Source organism: Dipodomys merriami, unplaced genomic scaffold (assembly GCF_024711535.1).
Source record: "Dipodomys merriami isolate MVZ:Mamm:240054 unplaced genomic scaffold, mDipMer1.0.p SCAF_70, whole genome shotgun sequence".
In the NCBI taxonomy this organism is placed as follows: domain Eukaryota; kingdom Metazoa; phylum Chordata; class Mammalia; order Rodentia; family Heteromyidae; genus Dipodomys; species Dipodomys merriami.
Window position 1 is genome coordinate 6,847,163 of NW_027206291.1, and position 21,148 is coordinate 6,868,310.

Consider the following 21,148-nt stretch of genomic DNA (forward strand, 5'->3'; position numbering starts at 1 on the left):
CTGAGCGATGAGTGGAGAGTGGCCTGCGCAGCCTCCGGACCCTGAGTGGTGTGTGGAGAGTGGCCTGAGCAGCCTCCGGGTCCTGAGCAGTGTGTGGAGAGCGGCCTGAGCAGCCTGGGCAAAGCACCCATGGTGGCGGCGGTTCCCCAAAGCTCAGAGGACACTCTGCAGGAAAGAGACTGCAGCTGGGAAGGGACCACAGGCAAAGAAGAAAGGTGGAGAGAACAGACAAAGAGGAGGCCTCCAACCAGAAAAGCAGGTGAGAACTTCTGACTGCTGCTCTTGCAAAGCTGGCCTTTTGTGTTTCCAAGAGGCACCCCTAAAAGATAACTTTAGGCATTTGACTCTCGTGGAGATGAATATCATTCAGCAAGCATGGTGTGGTGTGTGTGTGGGGGCACCTGAGCTGGTCCCCATAGGGGGTCATGGCACAAGGTACCGAGGAGGGAGTGGAGGTGGTTCAAGTACCCCATCTTTACCTTTCTGACCTTTGAGGTTACCAAAGCCCTGCAGCGTGAAGCGCTTTATGGAAAGCGCTGAGCTCTCAGAGGTGGAGCTAGAGACTGCTTCGTCTAGGAGGGAGAAGACAGAAGGCCAAGAATGTGTGGTTTGGGAGGGTGGGACAGGAGGCATGGGTGGTGTGGAGGAAGAGAGCATGTGTGGTGTGGAGGGAGAGGAGGAAGAGAGCATGGGAGGTGTGGAGGGAGAGGAGGAAGAGAGCATGGGAGGTGTGGAGTGGAAGGAGTGACAGAGGCAGAAAGTAGGTGTGGTGTGGAGGAACAGGACAGAAGGCAGAGAGCATGCGTGGTATGGAGGGACAGGAGGCAGAGAGCATGCGTGGTGTGGAGGGAAGGACAGAAGGTAGAGAGCATGTATGGTGTGGAGGGACAGGAGGCAGAGGAACATGCGCGGTTGGAGGGAAGGACAGGAGGCAGAGAGCATGGGTGGTGGGAAGGGACAGGAGCATGGGTGGTGGGAAGGGACAGGAGGCAGAGAGCATGCGTGGTGCGGAGGGACAGAAGGCAGAGAGCCTGTGTGGTGTGGAAGAACAGGAGGAAGAGCACATGTGTGGTGTGGAGGACAGGAGGCAGAGAGCATGCATGGTGTGTAGGGACAGGAGGCAGAAAGCATGCGTGCTGTGTAGGGACAGGAGGCAGAAAACATGTGTGGTGGGAAGGGACAGGAGGCAGAGAGCATGTGTGATGTGGAGGACAGGAAGCAGAAAGCATGTGTGGAGGGAGGGAGGAGGCACAGAACATGCGTGGTGTAGAGGGAGGGATGGCGGGCCCTAGGAGGCTGCATGCCCCTGCCCTGGTGCACAGCGCTGTGGGAGGGCCGCCCTTGTGGCCCGGTGCAGACAGATGCGGCCTCCCCAGGGGGTCACCCACCTCTGCCCTTCTCGGGGGGCCGGGCCGGCGGCGAGCTCACATAGCCCTCCAAGCTCAGCGCATCCGTCTTCCTGTCCTCCGGCCTCCGGGCGCTCCTGCCGCTTCCTCTGCAGGGACTGGTGGCATCGGATGCCAAGAAAGGAACCACATGCGGTTTAGTTCCTCCGTGTCCCGCCCTGAGACTGTCCACCTTGCTGCCTGCGTGAAACCCTCCTGAGGCTGCCTATCTCACTGTCTTCGTGGACCTGTCCCGAGGTGGCTGTGGCACTACCTGCACGGACCCACCCCGAGATGGCCATGGACCTGCCTGCATGGACCCGGAAGCTGTCCATTGCACTGCCTGCGTGGGCCTGCCCCAAAGTGGCCATGACACTGACATAGCCACATGGAAGGAAGCCCCGTCCCTGCCTATCAAATAGGAGGCAGCAGCAGGTGTCTGTTTTAAAATGACTCCTATGCAAAGGAGCCCAAAACATTTGGTGGGAAAAAGGCTGCCTCTTCAATAATCGGTGTTGGGAAAACTGGACATCCATATGTAGAAAACTAAAAGCAGATCCCTGTTTGTTGCCATGCACTAAAATCAACTCCAAGAGGATCAAAGACCTCAGTGTCAGACTGGAAACTTGAAACTTCGAAATTACTGCAAGATGGAGTAGGAGAAACACTAAAACTCATAGTCATAGGCAGAAACTTTTTGAAAAAATTCTCAGGGGCACAGCAGATAGGAAAGACACTTGACAAATGGGATTATATCAAAATATAAAGTTTCTGCATAGCGAAGGACACAGTTACTAAACTAGAAGGACAGCCAAAAGACTGGGAGAAGATCTTCACCAGCAATACATCTGACAAAGCTTAATATCGGAAAAACACAAGGAGCTCAAGAAACTAACCCTTCCCAAAGCTAATAAACCAATTACAAAATGGACAAGGGAACTAAAGAGACTTCTCAGAAGAAGAGGTAAGACCTCTGGTCCTCAGCTCCAACTAGACCTGAGCTCCTCCCTGCTCTACAGTTCCTGCCATACAGCTGGACCCTCCCTCTTTGCCCAGACCCACCTTGCACACACCTACCTCACTTTTGCCCTCACTTCCTCCTCCAGACCACCTGCCACCTGGATGGGGCAGACACTATGTGCTCCCTCTCCTGGAGGAATATGGTCCCTCTGATAAACCTTATAGTAATGTTTCTCCTGTGTCTGCCTGCCTCTGCATGGTCCCCTGGGATGGTTGTGAAGGATTCTTACATTTGGTGCCAAAACCTGGGATAGGTCCCCCAGTGGATTTACTCCCTCTCCCACTTTGGATGGGGGTCTGACCAGCAGCCCTGGGACCTAGCCTGCAGTCCTACAATGCCTTTGCCAAAGGTGGGGATAATACTAACAACTGGCAAATAAACACATGAGGAAATGCCTACTGACTCTGGCCATAAAGGAAGTGCAAATCCAAACAACTCTGAGATTCCATCTAGCCCCAGTTAGATTGGCCAACATCATGAACTCAAACAACAATGAATGCTCGGGGGGATGTGGGGGACAAGAAACTCTATTTCACTGTTAGTGTGAATGTAAACTACTATAACCACTTTGGATGGCAGTTTGGAGGTTCCCCAAAAAACTAAACACAGAACTTTCCTATGACCCAGCCATACTACTCCTAGACATCTACCCAGAACATCACAAGCCAAAAAATGGTAAATACACTTGCACATCCATGTTCACTACTGCACTATTTACAATAGCCAAGTTCTAGAAACAGCCCAGATGCCCTACAAAAGATGATAGGATCAATAAAATATGGTACCTATACACAATGGAATTTTACCCATCCATTAGTAAAAGTAAGATTACATCATTTGCAAGGAAACAGATGGACCTAGAACAAATCATGTTAAGTGAGGTATGCCAGGCTCAGAGAGACAAATGTTGCATGTTTTATCTCATATGTGGAAGCTAGATCTAAAATACAACTAGATATGATAATGTATCCAGGACTCTAGGAATTCACATACAAAACATCAGACTAAAGAAGGATGCTCTTAGGGGTGGAACCTAAAGGTATAATTACTCTGAACATTTAAAATACTGTCATGGTTCAAAGCCAACCAGGGCTTTCTTAGCCTGTGAGACTCATCTCCAATTAATCACAAAGAAGACAGAAATGGAACTGTAGCTCAAGTGGTAGAGCACTAGCCTTGAGCAAAAAAGCTCAGGGACAGTGACCAGGCCCTGAGTTCAAGTTCAAGCCCCAGGATCAGCACAAAAAACTACTGAAAAAAGGCATCTATTGAAATGAACTCCAAGAAATGGAAATATGGGTGTTTTGTTGCTATTGGTGGTGGTGGTGGTAGTGATAGTGATGGTGGTGGTAATGGTGATGGTGGTGATGGTGATGTTTGTTTTTGCTTTGGGGATGTTTTTGTTGTAGTGGGATGAAGGGCGGGGCCACAGAAAGGGAGAGAGGGAGGGGGAACAAATGCTGTCATGTTATTCAGTGTGTGTGTGTGTGTGTGTGTGTGTGTGTGTGTGTGTGTGTGTGTGTGTGTGTGTGTGTGTGTGTGTGTGTGTGTGTGTGTGTGTGTGTGTACTGTAACTCTCAGATCTCAGCCTCCTGAGTAGCTAGGCTTACAGGCATGAGATAGGCTTATTCAGTGTAAATGGTGTGGAAAATAACTTTTAGCCAAGGATGGGAGGAGGAAACTGGGGGGAAGCAAAGGAAGGGACAACATTGTCTAAGGAATTGTACTCATTACCCAACTTATTAAATGGTAATCTGTTTGTACAACACCTTAATTTTAAAATATTATGTAAATACACAAATAACTAACTGTCCGATGGCCCATGGATTGATTAAAGAAATGGGCAGGGAAAAAGGAAAATAAAATAACAAAGGACCCAGGGTAGACAAGTTACCAGGAAGCCATGTCTGAGGGTGAACAAGTACTAGCCTCAGACCTGGAGTCAGGCACCCGTGTTTAGTGCCAGCGCCTGTCCTAGGTTCATTTATCACCCAGTGTCGAGACCCAGGTCCCCTGGCCTGTGCCAACTGTGAGAGGTGGTAATCCACCAGTAGAAACCCATGAAGAGCCAGGACCAGTGCTTGCAGGCAGAGCACCAGAGATGGTGTCTTTGGGACTAACTGAGAATGAGAACCAGCAGGTGAGGTCCAGATATTATGGGTTCCTGGGTAAACTCACCCCAACACATGAGGTCCATGACCATAGGGAGCAAACTCAAGGGCACATGCAAAAGTCCTGCTCTTCTTTTTTTGGAAACAAGGACTTTCTGTGTAGCCTGGCTGGCCTTGAACCTGTATTCCTCCTGCCTCAGCCCTCTTCAGTGCATGTGCCACCATGCCAGATTAGAAGCCCTGCTTCCTTGAGCCCTGGACATGCATCTGGTGCTTACCTGGTACTGGCTGGTGCGGGCAGAGGTAGGCTGTGGGACTGCTCCAGGGCCCTGTGCTGGCTGGCTTCTGTGGGAGGGGACACGTTGGGTTGAGTGTTTTGCCCATGCAAAACATTGAGTGTTTTGCCCATGAGTGTTAGAGAAAACCACAGCGGAAGGCAGCCTCACCTCTGCAGGCCTGCAGTTGGCTGGTCAGCACTTTCCGGATTTCACTCACCCAAGCTGCTTTAATTTCAGGAGTGGGTGCCTGTTCCCCAAAGAAAGCTGGCGTCAGCACAGGGTTAGAACTCAGGCCCTGTGAACCTAACTCTTGTCTTGACATGCTAGGACCACTGGATGGACCAGCACATCAGGCATGTGGGAGGCGGGGGGGGGGGAGGGGGGAGGCCTGTGTGTGTCCCCCCTGCTGTGGTACGGGATGGATGGTGCAGCTATCAGGGGCAGAGGGCCATGAGGGGGAGTGGCGGCCTGCAGGGGCTGTGGCCGCTAGGCATGTGGAGGGAACTCTGCGTACAGATGACCTCAGAGTGGTTGTGAGGACAATGACAAGTGTGAAACCCACAGGTGGATGGTGGGGCCGCTCGACTGGCACCAGCTATACCCAGGGACTAATATTTTGTCTCAAGAAAGAAGAGGCTCTCTGCCTTAGGTGCTGCAGGTTAACAGTGGGCTGCTGAGGAGCCAAGCCTGGCAGCCACACTGGTGCCGCCCAGGGCCAGAGCGGGGCCCTGTCCAGCTTCTGCTCTGTGGGGCTGCTGCATTGGACAACAGGATGGGACTGTGACGCTGCTGTGGCAGTGTCTTGGCTGGCGAGAGTCCTCATGTGTTAGAATCAGAACTAGAAGCCCCTGCCTGGACGTGGCTCAGTCCCTGGCAGAGCTCCTGCAAAGGGTGCTGTCTTGAGTCCACCCGCTAGCTGTATCCTCCCCATCAGGGAGCCAGGTCCGCAGAGTGGCTCCTGGGACTGCATCCCCAGCACCTGGGTCTGAACTTGCTCCCCAAGGCCATCTTGGACCAGCTCCTGCCCCTCAGCAATGAACCACAGAGTTCTGAATGGAGTTTCAGCCACTTAGGCAAGGCCCGAGAGTTCCCGACCCCTGGCCTGTGGGATGGCCTGAGCCCCGCCGGATGATCTGGACACAGGCCAGCGCCTACCTGGATGATGTAGACCTCCTCTCTCGCGTTGTACCAGATCTCAAACTTCTTGGCGTCGCCTTTCACATTCTCTGTGATGCCAACGGCCGTCATCTGTCAAGAGCAGAACCAGACAGGCAATAGCATTATCAACCTCCCGCCTCATCCAAAGATGAAGTATTTGGGGAGTGGGAGGGAAAGATGGCAGGACCCCCTCAACGCCCATGTGCGCAGAGGGGAGCTGGGTGTCTGTGCCCCTTGGCATCTGCTGGAACAGGGTCTGGCCACGGATTTCACCGCAGGCCAGAGCCACACTGCTCAGGCCACATGCGCTTACATTCAAGGACTGCTTGTAGCTGTAGGATGGGGCCTTCTCGTAGCCCTCGCCGCTCTCCTCCCTCTTCTTGCAGAAGAGCACGGCCTTCTCGTGCAGGAACAGGTGCCTCTGCATGGGCTTGAACCGGGCCAGCTCCTTTACCTTGGTGTGCCCCTTCTTGTGGTCGGTCCACACGCTGAAGGAGCCCTGCATGAGCAGCTTACCCAGGTCGCTGAGGTTTCCCTGCAATACTTGGATACTCAGCACACACACACACACTGCTCTTCCCCACTTCATCTTCTAGAAACCCAAGACTGACCCCTCTGCTCTCTGGGGATGCCTGCTGGTCATTGGGGACAGACAGGACCTGAGGGAGTGGATGATACTGGGGCTGGAGAGGCCATGCCCCCACAGAGACACCCCATGCAGCTGGCACCCTCATGGTTGATCTGGTTGCTTGCTCAGTTCCACCCGGGCCTCCTGGCTCAGAACCTGGGTTTTCCCTAGGCGCAGGGTGATGTGTGTTCACATCAAGGCCTAGGAGCTCAGATGGAGCGAGGAGCACCCAGTGGGCTGCGTCCTCGGCATCCCAGCCCGGCCCCTTACGTCATAGCCGGTGATGGCGATGAGGTGCATGGAGTCGTTCACGGCCTTGAGGATGCCCAGGATGGAGCTCAGCGCCTCCTGCAGATCTGCGGCTCCCTCACAGTTCTTGCTGTATTTCAGCATCTCCTAAGGGTGTGTGTGGGGAGGCCGGAGGACGTGTTCACACATGGAGACAGCTCTCAGCAGCACAGACCCATGCCTGCCCTCATGATGGGCGCCTCGGGAGCTGGGCCAGAGCACCACACTCCGCAGCTCCCCAGTGAACTGCCCGGCTCAAGGCTCAGCAAGGGTGAGTCCTGGCCCTCCACCTCCTCTTATGACCAGGGCCAAAGACATAGCCACGACTGTTTCCTGCCATGCAGGGCAAACTTGAACCTCCCTGTTCTCCGCTCCCACTGGGCTGTGGGCTGGCAGGTGGGAGGGCACAGGCCTGTCTTGAATCCGGGGATGCAGGGTCCTGTCTGCACAAAACCCTGGAGCGGGATGAGCAGGGGCCCAGGGATCCCTTTGGCTGCTCATCTTCGGGTTCCCCCCACACTACCTAGTCTAGCACACAGGTCTCACGGGTGTCAGAATGGGCCAGGGCAGAGCGGCTGAGGGAAATCCCCAGGCCTGCGTGTGGTGTGGAAGCAGCTGCAAACGCCTACCCACAGGCGGGGGCTGCTGGGGCGGGGCGCACCTTGAGCAGCAGCTGGTACTTGGTTATTCTCTGCACAGGCTTCAGCAGGTAGGAGTCCAGGCTCAGCTTGTGATCCAGCTTCTTCTGGCACTCCTGGAACCGCCAAGCAGCTGAGGTTAGGCAAGGCCCCGGCTTCTGTCTGAGAAGGCTTGTCAGGCAGGGCTAAGCCTTACCTGGAAGAAGGGGCAGTCGGAGCACTGTCTCCACAGGCTCTCGGAGCGTGGTTTGTTCTGACAGTATTTCTCATAGATCTGGAAGTCTTCCATCTGCGGCAGGAGGAAGGAGTGGAAGAGACATGGCTCCCAGCCAGACCCTTCTGCTTATCAGTGGAGAGCTCCTGCTCCTTATTGACCATCTCAGATCACAGGCGTGGGTGGTCCAGTGGTGATGGTGCTCTGGGTTCTGCCACATCCTGTTCTTCAGTAGCATGCATCTATCTATCATCTCTCTCTGTCTATCACCTATTATTATCTATCATGTATCTATTATTTATCTGTTACCTACCAACTATCTATTATTTATCATCTATTATTTATTATCTATCACCTATTACTTATCTATTATCTATCTACCTACCTATCTATATAGATCTTTATCAGACAGTCCATCAATCAATCACAGCATCTATCCTTCAGTAGCCAGCTATGTTTATTACCGTTCTCTGTCTGGTTATTTACACACAGTTCTAGGGTCTTCTCAGGCAGTTTGGAAACTGATACAAGTGTTTTTATAACAAGCACACCTGAGCCCTGTGTGAAATAGAACTGCTGTGGCTCACTGGACTAGGCTAGAGATGCTGCAGGACAGCATCAGGGTCTATCTTTCTTTAAGACCATCTTGGTTTAAGAGTTTAGGTAACTCTAGGGGTACTGATAGCCACAGAACACAGGGGCTTTGGGACACAGACAGTTTTGGGGTGGAGATGGCTCCAGGGCAGGGACAGCTCAGGTGATACCTCAAATATCGCTCACCCTGCCCAGCTTCAGCAAGAATGCCAGGCTGGGTCCCCTGATGCAGGCCACCCTGGCCTGCCTGCCTTCCCGAGTCTTCCCTGACATAGTCCACCCTGGCCTGTCGACCTCCCGAGTCCTCCCTGAAAACAGTCCACCCTAGCCTGCCCCCCCTTCCTGAGTCCTCCCTGACACAGTCCACCCTGGCCTGCCCACCTCCCGAGTCCTCCCTGACACAGTCCACCCTGGCCTGCCCCGCTTCGTCCCTGACACGGAGCCTCCAGGCCTCCCCGACCTCCCTGGTGAGCACCCTGTCCACCCGCCTTGAGGGACAGTTGTGCAGCCGAGGAGCCACAGCAGCAGCCCTAGGGTGAGTGCAGAGCCTGGGCGGGGAGGGGCAGCGTCAGCTCGTGTCCACCACCGTCCCCGCCGTTCCTGCCGCGCAGCTCAGCGCCCATCCGTGCCTCCTGCCACAGGGAGCTTCCCCGGACACCTGAAAACCGGCTCAGACGGCAGCGTTCCCCCCAGAACAAGGGGCTGCGGCCCTTCCAGGTTTGGCCTGCTGGGTGGGCGTGGCACCATGAAGGATGCACCGCTGAGAGCTCTGCGTGGCTGGCCGGAGCACCTGCACTGCTGAGAGCTTCCCGGGGCACCACCGCGGGTGAGGTGACCCTGGCCCCAGAACAGCGCCCCTGAACAGCATCTCTTTTGGCTGAGCTGGGACAAATACGGCTCCTCCTCCTGCTTCCTCACTCAGTGCCAACCCCAGACAACCTCAGCCTCCCATTCTTTATTTCCTGAAATCGCTCCAGTCTCCTACGTGAGCTTCCTTCCCACACTGCTGAACTAGCAGCTCCTGCACGCCACCTGACGGTGTCCTCTGGGTCTGGGAGGGCACCAGCAACTTGTCCAGTGTCATCGAACAAGTGAGGAGTCTGAGCCAGGGCCAGACCCAAATACAAACAGCACCATCCTGTGTGGGAAAGTCCCACCGCCTCTCTAACTTGCAGCCGGCCTTGACTTTAGTATCCCCAAAGCGTGTGTTTTATGGGTTTTCTCTTTTTTTTCTTTTTCTTTTTTTTTTTTTTTTAAATTTCCGGTCATGGGGCCTGAACTCTGGGCCTGGGCGCTGTCTCTCAGCTCTTCAGCTCAAGGCTAGCGCTCTACCACTTGAGCCACCTTCCCAGCCCTGGGTTTTCTCTTTTTAAAAGCTAGTTATTAATCTTCAAAACTTTTCTTTGCCCTCCCCCCAACTTGGAGGCCTTCTGGGGTCAGGGGGCACTAGTGCTCGGTACTTTGGGTGGGGCTGGGAACTGCTGTGGAAACTGGAGTCACAGATAGGGACTGAGTAGTCTGGGGAGCGGCGCGGTGCGTGCCGATGTGGTGGTACATACCCGCTCCAGGAAGCACCTCCCCACCAGCTCCGGGCAGTCCATGCAGCTCTCCAGCTCCCGCAGGAAGATCCTAAGCAGAGGGGCACGTGCTCAAGACGCACAGACGTGGTGGCCATTTTCCAGGGGACATCATGCTTTGACCCGTAATGTCACCCACACCATCCTGCGGTGGTGGCCATTTTCCAGGGGACATCATGCTTTGACCTGTAATGTCACCCACCCCATCCTGTGCTATGTCCCTGCTTCCGACCCAGTGTGCACACAGAAGCTGGAGCTGTGTCTGGGTGGGTGCAGAGGCACAGATGTGAGCTGTGAAGAGCAGGCCTGGCATGGACGGGAGGACACGGGTGGCACTAGCCCCAGTGCAGGGCTGATTCTGCTCTCAACACCCGGCTTGTGTTCATCTCCTGGGAAGAAGCCCCAGAGAAGAAGCAACTGTGGGCCGTTCTGCATGGGAGCAGTGCAGCTTTGAGCTGTGGGGCCACACCCCGGCTGCATGAGAAAGTTCTGGAACCCTCAGGAAGTGTGTAGCCCTGCAGGGCAAGTGATGGGCAGCATCTTTCTTGGTGAGAGACGGTGAGGCAGAGGAGGGGTGGCGGAGGCCAGGGTTCCAGGGCCCAGTCCCCACGGCAGTGCTGTGGATGGGGTCTGCTCGTGCCAGGCCTCTTTGGGACAGGGGTGCAAACGTCCACTGTCCGCCTCCCCCAAACCCATGTGGAATGTCTACCGGCTCATCTGCGCTCCAGCAAGCAAGCACCTGCTCATTAGGTTACAGCCACAAAATAGCAAAGTGGAGCCACGGGTCAGCATGCCAGTGGATGGCTATGCCATCCAACAACAAAGCCACAGAGAGGCCACTCCTGTTCTCTGGGGACAGACAGCCCTTTAGCTCTCCTAAGAGTGACAGGAAGGCACACCTGTTCGCCATCCTTTTCAAGAATGAGCCAAAGTGGTAATGTGGCTTTCAGGTCCCCAGTGCCAAAGCTTAACCTTGGGGGTGGGGGAGGACAGCTCGGGGGCTAGCCAGCCTGTCCTGCTTCCCTGCACCCCAATCCCAGGCCTGCCGCTCTGAGCGTATCCTGGATGACTGTCAGCCACGCACAGCCAGGGCCTGCAGGTGGGTGAAGGAGCTGTGAGAGCAAGGGACCGGACGGTGTGTGCTGAAGTGCACCAAGGGTGACCCACCTGTTATGGAAGTGGTAGATCTCCTCCATGTTCCCAAACAAAACGTCCTTCTTGCTGTGCAGGCCCGTGGAGATGAGATGAGCCATCAGGGGGTTGTCCATCTCTGCGGCGTAGCCCTGTAGGGAGAGGACGGGTCAGCCCGGACAGCCCAGGCCTCAGGCCGCAGCTGGGCATTGCTGGCTCTGGTCGCTCGGTGTTGACGGGCCAGTCCAGGGCAGAGCACTGAGCTGGCACGAATGCTCTCAGCTTGCTTCTCAACACCACAAACGTGAATAAACTAACAAAGCAGCTCCACTCCTAATCATTGGCAATTGTCTCTCAAGCAGTTCATCTGGACAAAGCTGTACACGGGCATTATGAACAGCAGCTGGTGTGGGTGCTGCTGGTGGAAGCTTATCTCTTTTACCACACTCCCGCCTGCATTCAAGACCAGCTGCAGCTGTTCGCCCCAGTGCACCACGGGGAGCATTCAGCACCTCCACCCCTGCCTCATTCTGGAAGCCTCCATACACATCTCATCATGCTAGAAGGTCAGGTGTTCCTGTTCCCAGTGCAGACCTTGCATTCCAACCCCCTCCTGCACCTTCCCGGCTGAAGGACATGGTGCTACCAATGGGACCCCTATGAACAAGGCACGTGCTTTGTGTGTATACAAATGAGCCCTCGTTTCTGAGAGGAGTTTCAAAATGAAGCTACAGAGCAAGGGTGATGTGGGTTTTCTCCCTCTCTCCCCAACCCCATCATGTCCAGCCTCCCCTTCCCCTCCTCCTTCCCCCCTGTCCTGTCCAGCCTCACCTCCAGAACGCAGAGCAGCTCCTCCACATAGGCCCGCTCTGTGTCCAGGAGTTCGTTCATCACGTGTCTATGGACGGGCATGGAGAGCCACACGGGTTAGAGCAGGAGGGGCAGCAGGAAGAACTGGGTCTCTGGTCTTACGTGTGGACCAAGAAACACAGTGGTATGCTTAAGAGGACTTGCTCAGGGAAAGATAAAAGGGGAAGTGGAGTCCAAGGGTGCACATGCCCTGACCGCCCTTCCCACCTGGCCCTCGCCCCTCGGGACGGTGGCTGGCCAGCTCTACAACCTTCTAGAAGGGATCTAACTCACTCCAGCCTTCTGGCCCCATGTGCACAAGCCAACCCTCCAGCTCCACCCGTGTGCATGTGCATGAGGGTCAGTCAGCTCTCCCTCTGCGCGCATACGTGGGTCAGTCGGCTCTCTGCAGGCTCCTCTACCAGCAGACCCTGGCCCTCCCCACACTGAGTCTTCTGGCCCTCCCAGGCCAGCCACATCCAGTGTGGCTCCGCAGCTCGGCCTCAGCCCCACCCCTGGGCCTGCAGCACGCACTCCGCTCCTGCACGGGCCACCGTCGGGGCTACAGATCCATCGGCCATTCAGACCTTCTTCCCACATGGGCCTACTGCGAGGCTCACAGTGGACCTGGATTAAATTCAGGACAGCAGGAGCAGGTGGGGCTCCTGGACTGGGGCTTGCATGGGTCAGTCTAACCATCAGCATGCACGGCATGTCCAGGTCCTGGTGTGGACAAGGTGGACAGGGGTGGACGGTTCAGGGGCCTGCCCCTCCTGTTGCACCCGGACAGCCAGAAAGGAGGCCACCCTCTGAGCCACAGGACCCAGTAGTCTGCTCTGCCGGGAAGCTTCCCCCACACCCTCCCTCCTCCGCCTCTGCCTCCTCAGCTTCCTTCAGAAGCCAGAGGGTTGGGATCTGCTCATCAACAAGCGGGGTTATTCTGACTCTAGAATTCGCTCTGTTCACAGACTCCTGCAGAGGCTCAGGGAAGGGGGCTGCCTGTGCACCGGCTTGCTCAAATGCTTCCAAAACTGTCCCCAGCAGCCAGAGGGACCTACTTGCATTCCCTTGGTGGAGGCCCTCAGAGAAAACATGAAGGACAGAAGCCATCCAGGGACCAACAGACACACATGTCAGCCATGGTGTCTGTCACACACACACAAACACACACACACACACACACACACACACACACACACACACACACACACACACATACACACATCATCTACAGTGCCAACCACCTTGAGACATCCTCCCAGACTAGCGCAAGCCCCCCATCCCCTGCTGCTCTGTTTTTTCCAGTTTGCACACCCTGAGCTTGTGTTGCCTGCCTGGATCAGTGAGACCTTTCTTTCTCCCAGGTCAGGGGTCAAAGAGGAGCTGCTTTTCAGTTTGCATGAGGCTCCCTGAGTCTAGGGACCCAGCACTGTGGGGAAACCGAAGAGCTTAAGCAGACCCGACCAGCCACTCGGTAGCTAAGTCCCGCTGGCCGTGTGAAACAGCATGCACTCAGTGACCTTCAGGTGCCCTTGTGAAGTGGGGGAGGGTGGCAGCCTGGGTAAGAGCCCTGGATCTGGCCAAGCCCAGCCGTGCAGAGAGGCACATCGGCCCCTAAGGTGGTGTGCTCAGTCAGTTCGAGCTTCCTTCCCACTCTGCCCGTCAGGATGGAAGTGCATGGCTCACCAACACCCAGACACTGTCAGCCAGAGCTGAGCGCAGCCTGGCCACTGGGGGAGGGGGGAGGTAAGGGAGAGGGAAGGGGGGAGGGGGACAGCCACACACCTGCGCAGGACGGCCAGGCTCTCGTCCTCATCCCCCGTGGAACTGGCCCGGCCTGGCCGGGTCTCACTCATTTCACTCTGAGAAGAGAACAGCAGTGCTAATTTTGAAATCGGGGAGAAGCAGCCTCAAAGGCCAGCTCTCCCCGCCAGACCCGGCCCCGTCCCCATCTGAGGGCCAGTCTCCGAAGGATGGACCCACAGGTCAGGAAGTGGCCACTTGGGGAGGGCTAAGAAGCCTTGGCTGTGCCACCCAGATGGGCTACGTGGCTCATCCCGCCCCTGCCTCACCTTGGCCCTCCGGTAGGGGCCCCTCCGGACCACACTGCCCTCAGAGCTCGTATTCTCGGATCCCCGCCAGGTACCTGTGGTGGACAGTGGGGGGAGGAGGCATTAGCTCTTCCTGGAGGGGGAAACATGCCCAGCGGGGGGAGGGGAGGGAAAGGAAAAGGCCTGTGGATGAAAGGACGGGAATGGAGAAGGTAGATGTGGGGCGTGAGGGGGGTGAGGGAGTGGAGGGATGGAGAGCTCCCCAAGAAAGCTAGGGACCACCCCACAGCCCCTGGGCGGGGCGGGATGGGCCTGAATGAAACAGTGCAGGCAGAGGGAGGGGCCGAGGCAGGAACTGGCTGGTGAGAGGGAGGGAATGGTGGGAACAGGGCAGGCAGGCGGGAAGGTCCCTGGGCGACCCCTGGGGGCTCCACATGGGTCAGGAAGCATTCTCCTTTCAACCCAACACGCAGGAAGGCAGAGCCTGGTTCTCCAGGCACTCAGTCCTTGTGTTGGACATTTGCCAAGGCCCTGAGGCCCACAGGAGACCCCGCCCCATGCCCCCTCATCTCTGTCCCTGTGACAGAGCCAAGCAAGGAAGGAAAGGAAATGCTCTGACAGCAGGAGATGGAGTTTCAGAAGATGGAGCCGTGTCTGCCGTGGCAGTGGAGGAGAGCTTCTGGGGAGAACCTGGCTGGGGAACAGGGCAGGGAAGGTCCGCAGCCAGTGGGGTCCCATGGTAGGGCCCAGGACATGGTGCCCTGGGTCGGGAATGGCCAGAGGGCTGGAGCAGTCAGAGCAGAGTGAGGGGGTGCTGCTTTGGTAACAGTGGGCAGTGGGTACTGGGCAGAAGGGAAGGGGAGACAACCCGAGGAACTTTCCTTGGTGGACCACCAGCATGCCCAGCTTTGTGGGACTCAGGCAGGGACGAAGCACTCTGCTATAGGTGCAGGCCTCGGATAAAGAGGCACAAAGCAGTTCTCTGGAGGCTTGTTGTTTAAAACAGGGTGGGGCTGGGTGCAGGTGGCTCAGGCTTGTCATCCTAGCACCTCAGGAGGCTGAGATCTGGGGATCTCGGTTCAAAGCCAGCCTGGGGAAGTACGTCCGAGAGACTCTTATCGCCAATAAACCACTCAGAAAACCGGAAGTGGTGATGTGGCTCAAGTGGTAGAGTGCTGGCCTTGAGCTGAGGGAAAGCACCCAGGCCCAGGGTTCAAGCCTCAGGACTGACAAAATAAATAAATAAATAAAAAGGGTGGGGCTAAGACCGGATGAACCCTGGGCTGCAGACTGCTGGCCCTGGAGGAGGCCCAGGTGAGAAGAGGGGAAGGCCATGAAGGGGGAACATGCACGGGGCTTCCTCAGCTGCCCCAGCTCAAGGACCCCCGACGGGGTGAGGTGGCGGCACCCACCTGGGGAGGGACAGGGTGACTTGGTGAGTGCTTCCGGCCTGGGGGCCACGGGCTGCACAGGCCGAGTCTGCTTGGCTGCCAGCTTCTTTAGGCTGGCCTGTCTGCGGTGAAACATGTCCTGCATACTCTCCTGCTTCTGAATGACCTTTTGCACGTGGTCCTGGAACGACACAGCTGCTGAGGCATCTTATAGAGGTGGGTGTTGGTCGTTAAACCAATCCTGAGGCAGGATGGGCCTCACTGTGCCCAGCCTCCCTACCCAAAGGCTCCCAGGCAGCATCTATCTTGGGCCTGGGGCAGGGAGCAGCCATAGGAGGTGCAGAGCTCCCTCCTGCTGGCCTGAAGGGGGGCTGGGGCCGGCAGCTGGAAGTGGGGAGTCCAGCTTTGGTGGACTACCAGAATCACGTGTGTGAATGCCACCCTTGGCACAAGGTGGCCACAGGGGGTATCCGGAAGCGGTAGGAGACCCCTGTGCTAGTGGATGGGTGCAGCGGGGAGGCCTGGCCTCTGTCACCTTCCTCCTCTTCTGCACCCCCAGCATGCCCTGTCTGTGGCCTTTCCCTAAAGGATTCCTCCCGACACCCCGCAAGGTAACTCCCCGCCGCCAGGACTCTGGACTTAAGAAGGGATGCTCGGGTCCAATTACCATTAGGTCCTGGTTGAGGATAGATTCATAGTCTTTGTAAATTTTATTGAGCTCTTGGATCTTATTTTCTGCACCAGTCTCTAGAAACTTCTCGATCTCCTGGAGAGCTGCCTCGGCACCGTCCTGGGACTGGCATTTATCCACGGGCTGCGAGGCCAGCAGGTAGATGCCCTCATCGCACCACTTCATGGACTGGGAACAAAGCATCACCATGAGGGTTAGTGCCTGGCCGTCTCCCCTGTGGCGCCCCACCCCCTGCGTCCCGTGTATCTGCTGATGGAGCTCGGCCATGGAGGCCAGAGGATAGAGTCCAACAGATACCCCGGGCTGGACCTGCCCTGCAGGCGGGCAGGGCACTGTGTAAGTGAACAGCAGGCTGAGTTCCTAGGCCATGAGCCCTATGGGCTGGTACTGTGCGGACACCCCCAATGGTGAGGAAAGGAGGGGGTGCACCGAGTCTTCAAGCAATAACCAATCAGCCAGTGAGGAGCTCGGCTGGGCCAGAAGGTACTCAGGGGCAGGTTCCTCTCATTAGTGGGGGGAGAGGAGAGGACAGGTGTGCAGTCAGTGGGTGGACAGCTGTGTGGCCAGCAGGTGGATATGTCTGAGGTCAGTGACTGGACAGGCTTGCAGGCAGTAGGTGGATGGGTTTGCAGGCAGCAGGTGGACAGGTGCGGTCAGTGGGTGGACAAGTATGTGGACAGCAGGTGGACTGGTCTGAGGTCAGCGAGTGGAGAGGTATGCGGGGAGCAGGTGGACAGATGTACAGGCAGCGAGCGGAGAGATGAGATCAGCAGGTGAGAGGTGTGCGGGCAGCAGGTGGACAGGTGTGCGGACAGCAGGTAGACACATGAGGTCAGTGGGTGGACAGGTGTGCGGGCAGCGGGCAGACAGGTGTGTGGGCAGTGGGTGGACAGGTGGGAGGTCAGCGGGTGAACAAGTGTGCAGGCAATGGGTGGACAGGTGTGAGGTCAGCGGGTAGACAGGTGTGCGGGCAGGCCCCTACCATCTCCAGGAGGCTGTGCAGCTCCAGGGACTTGCTCAGCAGCTCTCTCCTCCTGCTGATCTCGGCGGCAAAGTGGTCGCAGAGGTGCTGAAGCTCCTGGCACTTTGGCTGAATGGAGTCCACGGCGTAGTGCTTGTTCTCAATGAGCTGCTGGCCCTCGAGGGACAGAGCTCGGGCCCTGTCCACAGCCGCCTGCAAGACACAGCCACCCAAAGAAAGGTCAGCACAGCTCGCTTTGGCCCAACCCCGAGGGATTCCTGTCCCAAAGCTGGGGCTACCAAATCCTGGAGCCACCTTAGGGCCAAGGCCCCGGGTGGCCTGGCCTTGAGGAGCACTGTTCTTGCAAATCAGTTGATACTTTACAGTGCATGGCAGAGGAGCTACGGACTACAGGGCACGTGCCTGGGGTGTGTGTGGGCCCGGGGAGGGGAGGGGGAGGCGCCTGCCTGTGACACACCTTGGCAGCCCTGGGGACCTCTGCTCAGGTGGCTGACAGCAGGGGGTACAGGGCCCTCTGGTGATGGCTTGGCGCTGGCCCTCCACCCACAAACCCCTCTCACACTGGACTTCGCCTCGAAGCTGTCCAGGTCCTTCACCAGGTGGTGCACATGTGCCAGGCTGTTGCCAACGTCGGTGAAGGTGGCTATCTTCTGGGACACTGTGTCCAAGGCAGCTTTGACCTGCAGTGGAGGAAGGGCATCTCAGAACCTCCATGCCTGGCACAGGACACCCGGGCCAAGCGCAGAGGAGGCAGCCTGCAAAGGGAGGAGGCACTGGGGGTCACACTGGGCCGAGAACCCAGGCACGGGCCCGGCCTCAGACCCCTGACGCCCACTCTTCTCTGTCCAGCCTGCCATTGTGCTGGAAGGACGTGGTGGGCTACACCCAGGGCCGGCCCATCCCCGCTGTTGGGGGCAGCAGAGGGCTCACTTCCTCTGGGATGGCAAAATCTCTCATGTCTCATAGTTCTGGTACCCAAAGGAAGACAAGTTTTCATCGTATAGATGTTGTGCTCAAAGTGAAATTATGCCAACATAGCCCAAAAGGCATGCAGAAGAATTAGATACAGATGCACGTCGTAGGCACTCAGTAATTGATGCCGTCCATCTGGGAAGTATGGACTGGTATGCAGGACAACCACTGAAAGAGCCGCACAAGACCAAACTCCAACACCACAGACGAAATTCCAGAAAATGTCTAGGCGACCATAGGAAAGCAGGAAAAAGGAAACAAAAAAAGCAGAAACATCACAAACAGAAAATACAAAACCAGGAGACCATCTTAATCCCTCATGGACCTGTAAGTGCTCTGACTGTGAGCCACGGAATCCACCAGTAATCCCTGGCCATGAGCCACAGAATCTACCAGCACTCTGACTGTGAGCCATGGAATCGACCAGTGCTCTGACCGTGAGCCACAGAATCCACCAGTGATTGGACTGTGAGCCATGGAATCTACCCAGTGATCTGACTGTGAGCCACAGAATCCACCAGTGCTCTGACTGTGAGCCATGGAATCCACCCAGTGCTCTGACTGTGAGCCATGGAATCCACCCAGTGCTCTGACTGTGAGCCACGGAATCCACCCAGTGCTCTGACTGTGAGCCATGGAATCCACCCAGTGCTCTGACTGTGAGCCATGGAATCCACCCAGTGAAGGACAGCATTGCAGAGAGGACTGGAGAGCAGCGTGGCCAGCTGAGTGCACCTCATTCAAGCAATAGTGCCCGCAGGTGGAAGGCAATGGATGAGAACACAGCCACTGGCTGGAGAGCAGGAGGGGCTGGGTGAACACTGAGGAAGACTCCGTAACACTGGGGGTCACAGAGACAAGCAGGGACACCATGTGACGGGGATCCTGTGTGTGTGCCCAACAGAGCTTGGAGGCATGCACCCTGAACCAGGCGAGGTGGGGAGAGAGAGACCAGCACACCTACACTTTGACTTAGGGTCTCTGTGACTATAGACCAATTACAGCCAAGATTCAGAGCTCAGTACCAGAACCCAGCCCAGTGTGATGGTGTTTTCAGAGGGCATCATACACAGCAGAGTACCCTCTATCCCAGACCTGGGGAAATGTTCCCAGTCAGAATGCATCCTGGGGCATGAGATGAACCTCTGATTCAGAAATGAAACATGAGAACTGTATTTGTTCTCTGGTCACAGTGACTCCAGCCTGAAGTCAGGAATAGAAAGGTAACAAGAAAAATCTGTGGACACTTGGAAACCACACACATTACCAATCAAGAGGAAGTTCAGGGAAAATGAATTAAATGAAAATACAAATATCAAAATTTTGATGATGCAGCTAAAGGAGTCGCATGAGGAAAATTCATAGCATTCCATATATGTGTGTGTGTATGCATGTGTGTATATATATATATATATATATTTATATTATTAAAAAAGAAGAATTTTCTTAAGTAAATAATGTAAGCTCTGCCTCAAGAACCCAGGAAAACACTAAAACAAATCCAGAACAATAGAGATAAAACCAGAAGGCAATCAAATTGAAAACAGACAGTGATGAGACAATCAACAAAGCAGAGTTGTTTCTCTGAAAAGAGGGGCAGTGATGGACCTCCAACCACAGAAGAGGAAGAGGGAAGTGGCGAATCACCAGTGTCCACAGTGGAACCAGGACTGTGACCGCAGAGCCTGCTGGGGAGAGAAAGGTGAAAGCTGGATCAGAAGGGAGTCTGGACACAGGACTCCCACGGCTTAGACAGAGGGGACCGGCTCTTCAAGTCACACTGCCACCTCTTGCTCTGTGTGAAACAGGTAATTCCAGCAGCCCTAGAACTGATGGAGATGCTGAATTTGTACTTTAAAAAGCCCCCCAGGACCAGGTGGATTTCCTGGAGTATCCTACCAAGCATTTGAAGAGGAAGCAGAACCACAGCATGCAACTTCCAGAAAGTGGGCACAGGGAACATCACTCATTTACTTTATGAAGCTAACATCACCAAAACCAGAAAAGGAAAGAAAACTACAGGCCAGCGTCCCTCCCTGAACACAGATGCAAAGACTGCTAACAAACCATTATCAAGTAGAATCGAGCAAGTTATTAAAATAACTAAACACCACCATGACCGAGTTATTTCAGAGACACACAGCTGGTCCAGACTGTGAGCACCAATCTGTATCACCTGCCACATCAGCAAATCCAAACAGAAAAACCACAGTTATGCCAATCAATGCAGAAAAGGCATTTGCTGGAAATAAACGGCCTCTTAGGCTTTTAGAATCTCCCAGAGAAACAGGACTGGAGAAAAACTGAGGTTGATTAAAAAATAACACCTACCAAAACCCTGCAGCAGGGCTGGAGGGGTGGCTCAATAGTAGAGTGCCTGCCCAGCAAATAGGAGGCCCTGAATTCAAACACCAGTACTGCCAAACAAACAAACAAATCCTTGTCGCACCCCTGCTGCCTGGTGGCCAGAGGCCTGAGCTCTCCCCTGAGAGGGGAAAACTGAGGATGCCCACCTGCCAGCACCTTGTTCAAATGGTGCAGCTGTCGCCAGGGTAATAAGGGAGAAGAGAAATAAATGGGAAGCCTATGGCCAAAGGGGAGAAGTCAGCCCTTTTGTGCAGGGCTTGATCATCAGTGTGTAAAACCCCAACAGAATACTAGGATAAACATGTTCAGTAAGGTTACAGAAGGCAGCATGAATATACAGGCATTAACTTATTTCTACATTTAGCAATGGATACATGGACACTAAAGTTACAAATACACCACTTCAATTTCTTTTTTAAAAATAGGATACTTAGCCTGGCATCAGTGGCTCACATCTACAATCCTAGCTATTCAGGAGGCTGAGATCTGAGGATCCAGATTTGAAGCCAGCCCAGGCAGAAAAGTCTGCAAGACTCATCTCTAAATAGCAAAAAGCTAGAAATGGAGTGGCTCAAATGGTAAAGGTCCAGCCTTGTACAAAACAAAGCCAGGTCAGAGTGTGAGATCCTGAGTTCAAGTCCAAGGCCCAGCACATACACAAAAAAAATGGGATAAAGTAAATCAAACGCGACCTGCTGTAATCATCCACTGAAAACTACACAACACTGATTAAATAAATGTGTGGTGATGTATACAGGTGCTAGTCATGCCATGTGAACTGGCAAACGTGTGGAGACCTGCACGGTGCTGGTCATGCCACAA

General features: G+C 55.2%; 1 protein-coding gene across 5 annotated transcripts in view; it reads right to left on the minus strand.

The window, feature by feature from the left end:
- Positions 1–21,148, minus strand: part of LOC138817637 (guanine nucleotide exchange factor DBS-like) — an 84,078-nt gene that overhangs the window by 5,188 nt on the left and 57,742 nt on the right. For 3 of the 5 annotated variants that reach the window (XM_070008126.1, XM_070008125.1, XM_070008128.1), the window contains exons 10-26: positions 17,548–17,667; positions 16,988–17,179; positions 15,982–16,173; positions 15,336–15,495; positions 13,945–14,018; positions 13,658–13,734; positions 11,855–11,921; positions 11,060–11,175; positions 9,875–9,944; positions 7,704–7,796; positions 7,531–7,623; positions 6,852–6,977; positions 6,267–6,488; positions 5,951–6,043; positions 4,964–5,042; positions 4,796–4,862; positions 1,389–1,504 (exon numbers count right to left, since the gene is read on the minus strand). In XM_070008126.1, the coding sequence (XP_069864227.1) occupies positions 1,389–1,504; positions 4,796–4,862; positions 4,964–5,042; positions 5,951–6,043; positions 6,267–6,488; positions 6,852–6,977; positions 7,531–7,623; positions 7,704–7,796; positions 9,875–9,944; positions 11,060–11,175; positions 11,855–11,921; positions 13,658–13,734; positions 13,945–14,018; positions 15,336–15,495; positions 15,982–16,173; positions 16,988–17,179; positions 17,548–17,667 (1,957 nt within the window). Of the gene's footprint in view, positions 1–479; positions 573–1,388; positions 1,505–4,795; positions 4,863–4,963; positions 5,043–5,950; positions 6,044–6,266; positions 6,489–6,851; positions 6,978–7,530; positions 7,624–7,703; positions 7,797–9,874; positions 9,945–11,059; positions 11,176–11,854; positions 11,922–13,657; positions 13,735–13,944; positions 14,019–15,335; positions 15,496–15,981; positions 16,174–16,987; positions 17,180–17,547; positions 17,668–21,148 lie in introns of all 5 variants that reach the window. The other 2 variants (XM_070008124.1, XM_070008123.1) reach the window with 1 other exon arrangement.